We start from the raw sequence: 11,581 nt of genomic DNA on the forward strand, positions 1-11,581 counted from the left end.
CCCAAAAATCTTGCTTCTTTCTTCCATGTTAGCCTCTTGCCTATGAGGTTAGTCCCTCATGTACACAAACTTAACAAACTCGTGCTTTCTCTATGGATTAGCAAGTCATGTAATCAAGGACTTGTCCAAGAAATAAGGGGTCATAAGACTCCTACTCCCCCTTCCAGCGGGCCACTTGACTCCTCATTTGAATCGAGGATTGTTAATTCTAAATTTGAAACAATCTCCTTTCCCAAGAAAGAGAACCAAAATCTATGCAAAACAAGCAGGTAATATTAAAAACCGGCTTGCTAATATCCTTGGCAAACAGATTGTGGATGCATTCAGCCCGCAAGGACATGCCAATAAAAAAATGAATGGCTAGAAATGCCATCACGCCTTCGAGGTCTTTTATTGTATCTTTGAGGATTGATATATCTCATAGAGGATTTAAGGGCGCCCTTTGTAATTTCTTGTTGATATAATATAAACCCACAATTTCCCAATGAATTAAATACTAAAACTTTATAGTTTTGCATCTTTAACATACTTTTGAAGACTCGCAAGCACAATTAGAGAGCACTATAGTCTTAGAGCTATTAACATTACAATGGCAGTGGGCGTTTATATATCTAGTATGACACTAAACGGTAATTGACACTTATCATGTCATAAATACTAATTATCGAGCGGTAAGTTGTTATTGTCATAAATACTAATTATTGAGTGGTAAGCTCTTATTGTCATGTGATAAAATCAAAATACTAGGTGGTAAAATTAGAAAAGCCTAGTACATGATCTTTTCTATTTGTAATCGCTCCTTTTTTAAAATATGACCAGGTTTTAAAATCATTTCTCTCTTAAAAGTAGGTTTTAAACCGTCTATACAAGTCAACCTCTTGTAGAGCCCTAGCTTAAATTCCCCTTTCTACTTTTGTCTTTCTTGCCAACGTAAAAAGGCACTCTAAGTGAGCCTTTGGGAGCTAAGCTTTTGTGGGCTAGAAATAGAGATGTTGAAAAGCCTAACATTCAAATTTCGTGATGCATATTCAAACATTCTTGTAAGTTGTCAAAATGTTTAGAATGAAACTCATAATATAAATAAGTGGGGCCAATATGCTCCCACATAAGAGGAAGAATGTAGATGAAGAATTTATATGGATACATGCCTATCTTGGTGAATACGTTTACTGAACTAGGACACAATGCTATTGCCATTAAAGCCATGATGGCATCATCATTGTTATGAAAGGCATATTCGGGCATTGAATGAAAACTGAAACACAACTAGCATTGCCATTATTCAATGGAGCCAATCATAAAGACTGGGGGAGACTTTCCATGTCATTTGCACATGCCTATATGGCTATATCTCATAGAGCTTACACAACTAGCATTGCCATTATTCAATGGAGCCAAGCTTAATAGAGATTGGGGGAGACTTTCCATCTCATTTCCACATGCCTATATGGCTATATCTCATAGAGGATTCAAGGGCGCCCTTTGTAACCTCTTGTTGATATAATATAAATCCACAATTTTCCCAATGAATTACATACTAAAAGGTCAGAGTTTAGCATCTTTAGCAAGTATGTTTTAAACCATCGATGCCAATCAACCGCATGTAGATCCCTAGCTTCAATTCTTGTTGCTGATTTTGCCTTCCTTGCCAATGCTCTAAGTGAGCCTTTGCGAGCTAAGCTTTTGAGGGCTAGAGTTGAAAAGTCTAACATTCAAATTTTGTGAGGCATATTCAAATATTATTGTCAAAAGATTTAGAATGAAACTCATAATGTAAATAACTGGGGTCAATATGCTGCCACGTAAGAGAATGAATGTAGAGGAAGACCTTCTATGCATGCTTGCCTATCTTGGCCAATACGTTTACCCAACGAGGACACAATGCTATTGCCATTTAAGCCAAGATGGCTTTATGATATGCATATTGGGGCATTGAATGAAAGCTATAATACAACTAGCATTGCCATTTATTCAATGGAGCCAAGCTCAATAGAGACTAGTGGGGACTTTCCATCTACTTCGCACATGCCTATACAACTAAACCATCATGTACGTGGTTGTGTGAGGGTAATAGTGACAATAGTGACACTGAGATAAACATGCTTGCTTTTGAGTAAGTCTTGGAGCTTCACCCTCCATGTCAATCATCATCTTTCACTTGTAAGCAACACGTCAAGGTAAAAAGTAACCTGGCAAGGGGGGTAATTTTGACTTTATAGTCATTTTTAGAGTCATATTGAATTATTGAAATTTGACAATAGAGAGAAAGGTGACCTAGGCTGGCACCTTCCTTATCCACTCGACAACACCACCTTCCCTACATTCAGCCTCTAATGGGCGTGAGAACTTTTCCTCCATCCTTACCTTTTTTTTCCATTAGGGAGTTTTTTGAGTCGGCACTAACCACGAGACAGTCTTTAGGACAAAAAAGAAGCGCAACCATGTCACGGTTTCCTATTGAATGGCAATTAAGCTAGCAAATTTGAAATTCAGTTGAATGCTAAACTGAGTCCATAACCTAGGGCATGAGATTGAGAGGCTTGCCATGAGATTAAGAGGCTTAGAGCTTTTACATGCTAAGGTGCTCTCTCTCTCTCTCTCTCTCTCTCTCTCTCTCTCGCCCCATTTTCATGGCAAACTTTGCCAAAATCCTTGATGTCAGTCGTGGAAATAGGGAGCTCCCATTTAGCCGACTTGGAAGGTGAGTCTATTAGATGCCGTCCCCATAGACATAGAAGATCGCCTTTGCTAATGGGTCTGGCAGTTAGGGGATACTCCCCATAGATGCACCAATCGTATCTTGGCTATAATTGGATTACCCTCCACCGATGAGGATCTGAGAGGGGTACCCCACACCTCCGTCCAAAGATGTGCGTCGATGTGGAGGCATGCAATTTGGCAAATTTAGAATTGAGGGGGGCCAGTTCACGTGCACCGGCTACATCGCTCTTGTAAGGGGATGGTGCAATGGTGTGGCTGGTGCGCAGACCAGCGGTGCACTCCAAATGTTTTCAAGACCCTTAAATCTGTTCACGCGCATAAATGCCCTCCCTCACGGAAGACCAGCTCCACCGGTTGTTGCTGTCCTGAAAATGTCAAACATTGTTTGTGCTTCCCCTCTGTAGGATCTGCACCAAGAAGTGTTGACCTGTTATGTAGGATCTGCACCGGTGAGCTGAAGAAGTGTTGACCTGTTATTGCGGTGGCGGAGTGATGCTAGAATCTTCAACCTGAAATATGAAAGTGAGAAATAGAGCACCAATGGTACATAAACGCGCAATCCATATTAAACTAAATAATGGGCATCCGACCTCGCTTTTTCTTCAGAGTGTGCACTAAGTCTCATTCACCTTATTTTCCTTGGTTGTGTGAATGGAGCCGTATTATAATTTCGGGGCAGCTTCGTGAGAAGCTGCGATTTGAGAATATTCATGGTTGATATAATGGAATATACTTGAGGTTTACCTTCGTCTCCACATGAGAAGCCATAGCTATGGAGTTCTCCACCTCTCCAGCGATGGCTACCTGCTCCTCCTCCTGCACCAGCCATGGTTCCTTCTCCTCCTCCTCCTCCTCCTCCTCCCTCCCCCGCTTTCCTTGGCCCTCCATCGATTCCAGCTCCCATAATTCCTCCCCCATCACCCCTTCCCCTCATCTCCCTCTCCTCCTCCCCCTCCCCCACATCTCCCACACCCTCCTCCACCTCTCCCTCGACTCGCTTCGCGTCTGCCCCGACCTCTTCCAAGAGCTCAACCTCCTTGCTTGGCAGCACCGCATCGAGAGCTTGGTTCCCCACTCGGATGCCCACTCTTTGCTCTCCACTTTCCTCTCCGATCCCAACGTCCGCTCCAACTTCTCTTCCTACTATGCCCTCTGTCGTAACGACTCCGTTGGTACCCAGTCTTCCTTGCCTCAGCCTCACGCGGGCGTGCACAAGACTTTCCTCAGTCCGAAGCTCTTGGTCTTCTTCAAGGAGATGATCGCAATGTTCCAGCTTCTGTGCGAAGCGGAGGCGCTTGGGATCGTGTCTGTCTGCAGTAAATATCAACAAGAAGAAGATTTATTGGCTGCTTTGAAAACGCAAGCAAATTGCTTCCAGCAGAGAGACTTCCAGGCTTTGTCCGTTCGCATCGAGAGCTTCCAAAAAAACCTGACCGAGAATGGTGGTCGCGACGAAGGTCTCGAAGCTAGGTGCCTTGTTCTTTACTGCCTGACTCTGGACACCTTGTCAAGAGTCTCTGCAGAGAACATAGCAAAAGCCCGCATCAACTTGCGCCAATGCAAAGTCTTGCAGCTTATCTATATGCGCTTAAACGCGTATTTTGTCGAGCTGATGCATCTCTTCTCAGTCACTGGGTCGTGGCATCATTTTCTGTCAGTCGTCAGTTTGTTCGACGGAATCGGCAAAGAGTTGTGCAGGCTGCTCCTCTATGGTCGTAGATTTCTTGCGGACTGCTTTCGCTACTCGTGGGTAAGTTGGCCAATTCCAAGAATGGTTAGTCATTGGGAACTCCTGGCTTTCTTAGAGGATCTCGATTTTCACTGCAAACAGTTATCTTCAAAAATTCAGAACATCATTGAAATCAAAGCGCCTCATTTGGAACTTCTCAACTTGCAACCTGCTTTGGTGAAAGCAGCCCAATATGATCATCTGGCTCTTTACTCGGAGCTGCAAACATGCTGGACTGACTCCAATCCGGACAGCCATAACAATCAAACGGAACACTCCAATCCGAACAGCCATAAGAGTCAAACGGAACAGACTGGCGAAACTTGTCTAGAAAATGGCGATTCGCAAACCGGAATGTCACACAAAGCTAAGTGGCTCTCACCTATTTTTCTCACATCCTTCAAAGCCATAGCAGTCAGACTGAACAGCCATGGTAGTCAAACCGGAACACCGGAACAGAATACCGAGCAACTAAAGAAAAATATCTTGCAAGATGATACTCCCAAAATCGAAAAGTTACACAAAGCTAAGTGGCTCTCCCAGAGTATTCTGAGCCATTGTAAACTGGAGTTTGAAACCTCAAGAGATCTCTTCGTCGAGCCAGAGCATGTGAAACGCGGACGCTACTTGGAGAGAGGAAGCACTGCGGAAGTTTACGAGGTCACGTGTTGGGGCGACAAATACGCCATGAAACAACTTTGGGCGGAGACAGTTCCATCAAGGGACGAGTTATTTCTTCAGTTCAGATTACCTCATCCTCACATTGTGAGAGTCATTGGCTACTCTTCCGGAGTGGAGGGTAATCGGCACAGGGCATTGCTAATGGAGCTCATGACCTGCAGTTTAAGGAGTCTCATTGATAATAGAGGGAGGCCCTTTCCAGAGGTGGTGGCAGTAGATATTATGCTCCAAATAGCCAAAGCAATGGAGTACTTGAACAGGCAAAAAATCTTACACAGGGACATTAAAGCATCGAATGTTCTTGTGGATGGAGGAAAAAGCGTCGACTACTGGGGGGAGGGTTTTATCCATGTCAAGGTAGCCGATTTTGGAAATGCTAGGGAGTACAACAGGAAAGATCTAACAGCACCTATAGGCACATTATGTTGGAGGGCACCTGAGATCACGTCGAACAAAAAACAATCTTCGGGAGCCCTCAATGCGTCTACCGTTAGCGAGTATGATTTTCGTGCAGATGTTTACAGTTTTGGGATAACCTGTTACGAGATTGTTTCAGGAAAGAAGCCTTATGAGGGAAAAGATGCCAACTCAGCCCTGCTCCAGAAAATTGTCAATGGACTTAGGCCAACACTACCCGAGAACATCCACGGACGTTTATCAGATCTTATAAAAGCTTGCTGGAATGGCAAGCCTGAACGACGTCCCCTCTTTCCAGAGATTTGTCATACGTTGAGAGAAATCAAATTTGAGTTGCTAGCACCCTTAAATTATTGCTGACAGGGTCTTCACTGTAATTAATCCTGGGAGCTCCTATACGGTGTTAAAAAACCATGTAAAGTATTTGAGGTTTCATTTTGACAAGGCCTGAGGTCAATCGTGGACCCCCATCTCTCTTGACCTTGGCAACTCATTTTTCTCTCTAATATGCTTGACTTTTCTCAAACTTTCACTGGGAGGCTTCTCCCGGAGCTGGAATGAGAGTAGCCTGTAGGTCGGCTGCTGAAGTTGGAATTGTAGATACACATCCCCACGAAGGCAGCTCTGATCTGCTTTATATTTGGCACATAGCACTTTGTACTGATCACATAACTACACATCATGTGGAGGGAGAGTTGGCATGCTTCATCTCCAACAATTATAAGACCAAGGACGTGCCCTTCCTTCGATAGATTGCGTGTTGCATTTAGCACATTGCACATTGCATTTCACATATGGCACACAGCACTTTGTACTTGTCACCTAACCACACATTTGTATGGGGGGAAAGTTGACACGCTGCCTCTCCAACAATTATAAGACCAAGGACGTGCCCTTCCTTGGATAGATTGCATGTTGCATTTAGCACATTGCACATTGCATTTCACATATGGCATATAGCACTTTGTACTTGTCACCTAACCACACATTTGTGTGGGGGGAAAGTTGACACACTGCCTCTCCAACAATTATAAGACCAAGGACGTGCCCTTCCTTGGATAGATTGCATGTTGCATTTAGCACATTACACATTGCATTTCACATATGGCACATAGCACTTTGTACTTATCACACAACCACACATTTGTGTGGCGCTCCGAGTTGACATGCTTCCTCTCCATAAATTATAAGACTAAGGAACGTGTCCTTCCTTGGGTCAATTGCATGTTGCATTTAGCACATTGCACATTGCATTTCACATATGGTACATAACACTTTGCACTTATCATAGAACCACACATTTGTGTATGGGGAGAGTTGGCACGCGCTCTCTCCAAAAATTATGAGACCAAGGAGCATGCCCTTCCTTGGCTAGATTGTATATTACATTGAGTACGTTGCACATTGCATTCTATAGATAGTACTTTACAGATAACACTTTGCTTTGAAAATAGGATTTTGTATTCAACAAATAGCATTTTGCTGAGTCGATAAAGGAGAGAGTAGCATGCTTAGAAATTCAAAGAGCCCACTTGCAACTCCATAAACATCCACAAAGATTTGTCAAACTTGGATTCGGATGGCACCTCGTTTCCACGTGCTCCTATTGGAGCTATGGAGGACGTGCATACTACACACCTAAAAGAGGGCGATTGGACACAAGCTTTGAGCACGCTAAGTATTCCTTGAATTGCTAGTTGGATGACTTCTGTTTGTGTGTTGGACCATTTAGCAGGCTAGAATTAGTCATAAGAATTTGCACTGCTTCATCATTTGCAGTTTGCTGGAAGACCCATTCATGATTACCTCAAAAACTTCACGAGGGTAAGACTCAATTCATGAAACGAGCAAAGCAAACTAACATGAACGGATTTGAAGCAAGTAAAACTAACTTGCATAGCAGAGTATTCACATAACAGTCTGCAACAAGAAGAACTAATGGGGCGAATCTCTAGCTTGTAGCGTAAGAACAGCTTGATGGTGCAACTACGTGAAGCAAAACTCTTTTATATAGTACAAAGTGCTGGGAAAAGAGGTAGGATTGTCTATGTAAAGATCCCATGTGTTCTTCAAATTGGCTAGCACATGTTCACTAGCCCGTGCTGCGTGTATCTCTTGAATTTCTTGTTTGACTCCACACCCTGTGGAGGTACAAAATCAACCTGTGGCTGAATCGGGGCATGTGGATCAGGAGAAGGCTGCTATAAATTTTGATTTTCAACATGAACCTCAGCTGGGGAACCGAATGCTATGGGAAGCATCCCCTCAAAAACATCATCCGAAGAAGTTGGAATTGTAAATTCAGCATGTGTATGTGCTGAATTTTTTGAAAATATAACATATCTAGTAACAAAAATCTTGCAAGAAGCAGGATTGTAGAGATGGTAGCCTTTTCTTTGTGCACTATACCCAACAAAAATGCATTTAATTGCCTTATTTGACAACTTGTATCAAAACTCCATAGGCACGTGGGCACATGCAACACAACCAAAAACTCTGAAGTGATCCACGGAAGGCTTTCTCCCATGCCATGCCTCACAAGGAGTGATTGCCTTCAAACCCTTTGTGGGAGCCCAATTCAAAACATAGTTTGCACACATGAGGCCTTCAAGCCAAAACCTGTGAGGCAACTTTTTATGAATGTAACATAATAGAGATAACCCCCAAAAGCAGATGTCCTCATGGGACTATAGACATCACTATGAATGAGCTGTAATTTGCAGGTGCACCATCCTTCTTGAAAGGAAATCTATGCATCTTGCCAAGGATGCAACCCTCACATGCATGAGGAGGAGATGACTCCAAAGGAGGCAATGCATCAACCATAGCATGCTTCTAAAGTGTCATTAAGCTGCCATAGCTCATGTGCCCATACCTGGCATGCCATATCTCCGCATTCTGCATCACAGTAGTGGGAGTGCTCACTGAAAAATGCAAGATTGGATCTTTTCTCATATATATCAAGCTAAAAAAGACCCCGATATAAAGTGCCAGACAACATCAAAGCATAGTCATTCTCTTTGTCTCTGACAGCACACTTAGCATCATCAAATACAACCTAAAATCCTCCTCTATTAAGAGAGGACATTGAAAGTAAATTCTTCTTTATACCTGGCACATAGAGAACATCTGAAATTCTAAAATCTATGCCATCAGTGGATGTGAGAATAATGTCCTACACTCCACACACTGAATGTGAAGAATTATTTGCACAAGTCACCTTCTTTTTAGTAGGTGGAGGATGCAAAGATGCAAAAGGACTCTTCTTGGAAGTGATGTGCTTAGAAGCACCACTATCAAAATACCAAGTATTCAGTGTCTCATTGACACTGAGAGAGCATGCATCCTTTGAAGGATCATAACTACAAGTCAAGAAATCATAAGGGTCATCCTCAATATGGCTATAGCATCTAAACTACCCATTGAAAAATATGACAGAAAGGCATAGTGCTCTTCCACAAAGTTGGCCGTAACATCTCCCCCATCATGTGAATGAGGAGTTGATGCATCTGACACAGCCATACATGAATCCCTTTTCTTTTTTTTAGCTATGCACTTCTTGCATTCACCAATATAATGACCTGGCTTCTTGTAGTAGTGACAAATGCCCTTCTTTCTGGGCTTATTTGCATCACCCTTAGCCTTATAAGAGGGTTGGCTTGAATCAACTTTATGCTGATGTGTGGGCTGATTTGTATGTTGCTTTTGATGCCCTTTTTCCTTGGTCTTAAACTTAGAAAGCATGGCATGCTTGCCAACTTGTGTTGCCATATTTCTTCGTGTCTGGTCTTCCTGCAACAGAAGTCCTACCAACTCATGAAAAGAGAGAGGATCGTTGCCCCCCCTCAATGACAAATTTAGCAAGGTGTGGAAACTAGATAAAACTCAGGAAGCGAATTCAAAGTGGTGGTAATCATCTCTGAATCTAGAATGACGTCATCAATATTTAGCAATTGCTCCCTCAAATCCTAAAGCTTTGTGAGGTGAGTATTTATGGAATCTCCTTCATCCATATGCGTGTGAGAAAGCTCTCTCTTCAGAAAGGAAACTCTGGCATCATTTCTTGCTGCAAGCATACTCTCCAATATCTCCCAAGATGCCTTTGAGCTCTTGCATGACCAAACGTGAGGAATAATGAGCCTCTTAATCACTGATAGAGCTTGTGCATCCCTACAATCCCATCTTTTTCGCTCTATAGTGGGAGCAATTGGAGCAACAACTCCAATTACTTGTGTTGCATTTTGACCTCTACCCCTGCCTTCAGCTGTAGGAGTGACACGTGTAGCCACAGAATCTGGCCTCATCTCCGTTGACATAATCCCAAAGATGTCTACCAACCAAGATGTTAGGAACCATAAAACTTCACAAGGAGTAGTTGGCTGTAGTATTTGTAGCTTATCCTCCCAACCAAGGATCCATTGGGTTGATGTATTCGTGATTTGCTAAGTGTGCCGTGCTGAGAACCTAAAGAGGATTGATCGCATATTTTCACCTAGTTCTATTTTCACCTAGGTTTTTCTACATGTGACATATTGACCAATTGTGACCCAGACCTAGCAAGAACATCATTTTGTAGACCAAAAAAGGAATATGACTTGTATAGCTATTTGGGACCTGATGTAAGTCTGATAATCATTTGGAAGGAGAGTCACTAAGACATCACTGGAGATCTTTCTTGGCAAGCAGTTGTCATCCTGTTGACAGCAATGTTATTTGAAGTCCTTCGAGATCCTTAATTGCAGTACCAGGTTCTTTTGGAGCTACTCCATTTTTAGGAGTAGGTTCTTGTGGATCTATTGTTGGCATGTTTCTTATTGTCAGTGTTGCATCATTGAGCATTGCAATCTCCCACAGGTACCACTTCTATGATATTCATCATATTAATAAAGTGATATATGTTCTATGTATCAAATGTGAGTAGGATTGCAATGTCTCAAAGATCTTTTGCTTTTTTTAAGCCCAAGTTTCAGCTGAGAAAGTTGCTCGAAAGTTATCAGGGATGAAGATAATTTGTTGTTCACATTGGAAGGTTCTTGTGGGACTTTCGTTGTGATGGGCATTACTTGTGTGGCCGATTCTTGCATAACTACCTTGGCGATAGATGCCAAATTCTCAATGAGGAAGGTTCTTGTGAAACTCCCAACATGGATTGAGCTTTTGTCTTGGTAGGTTCTTGTGTTACTGTCTCTTTTTTCAAGACAAGTTCTTGTGTTACTACCAGTTGCCTTGAAGATGATGCAATAAATTGACATCCCTTTTGATAGACTTACGATCGAGTAGGTTCTTGTGTTACTGTCTCCCTTTTTTAGATAGGTTCTTGTGCAACTACCCGAGAGGAGGTAGATGAATTTCTTTCCGTATGGTCCTCCTACATTGGTGCTTTTCCCTTGTCCTTGCAATCAAGTTCTCACTGTTCTTGGCATCTTTGCAGAGTAGGTTCTTGTTTGACTACTATTGGTGCATCTGTACTCATTGATGCTTTTGTATTGATAGATTTGGGGCTTTACTCTTGCTTTTGCGATGGTTCTGGTGCGATGGTTCTGGTGTACATTTAGACTTAGGGCAAGCATGAATGGGATGTTGATTGCTCTGGTGTGGCTTGGGTACCCATACATAAGAGTTGCCAAGGTAATATCCCTGGGCCTCGAGTAGTCTTGTGGGAACCCATTGGTAATGTACCTTCCTTGTTGGATGGCGTAGTCTTCTTCTTTGATGTTTAGGTTTGTTGCTTACATGAGGGGGTGGCTGTCGATGGTGAGGCTTGTTGTTTAGAGGAAGGGGTGGCTTCATATGTTGAGGTTTCTTTGGAATCCAAAAATATAATTCACCCTCAAAGTATCCTTGAGCCTTCAATAGATCCTTTTGGACCCATATTTGCTTGGTTGCCTTCTGTCTTTGTCTTCTTCCTTGGTGGCGTCCTTGTCGAGGTGGGGAGGTGGAAGTAGTTGCTGATGTTGATCCTTGGCTAGCAATTGGTGCATCTAGATGGGATGATTCATCACCAAATAACCCTTTGTAAAAGTGTCTTGGATC

The 11,581-nt window shown here is 42.7% G+C and overlaps 1 protein-coding gene across 1 annotated transcript; it reads left to right on the forward strand.

Moving 5' to 3' along the window:
* Positions 1–3,500: 3,500 nt before the first annotated feature.
* On the forward strand, positions 3,501–6,013 carry LOC147904982 (uncharacterized). Its single transcript, XM_087396271.1, has one exon. The coding sequence runs from the start codon at positions 3,518–3,520 to the stop codon at positions 5,906–5,908; it is 2,391 nt and encodes a 796-aa protein (XP_087252397.1). The 5' UTR covers positions 3,501–3,517; the 3' UTR covers positions 5,909–6,013.
* The last annotated feature ends 5,568 nt before the right edge of the window (positions 6,014–11,581 follow it).

This window comes from Dipteris shenzhenensis, chromosome 2, assembly GCF_047967505.1.
Source record: "Dipteris shenzhenensis isolate YYH24624 ecotype China chromosome 2, Dip_SZ_1.0, whole genome shotgun sequence".
NCBI lineage: Eukaryota > Viridiplantae > Streptophyta > Polypodiopsida > Gleicheniales > Dipteridaceae > Dipteris > Dipteris shenzhenensis.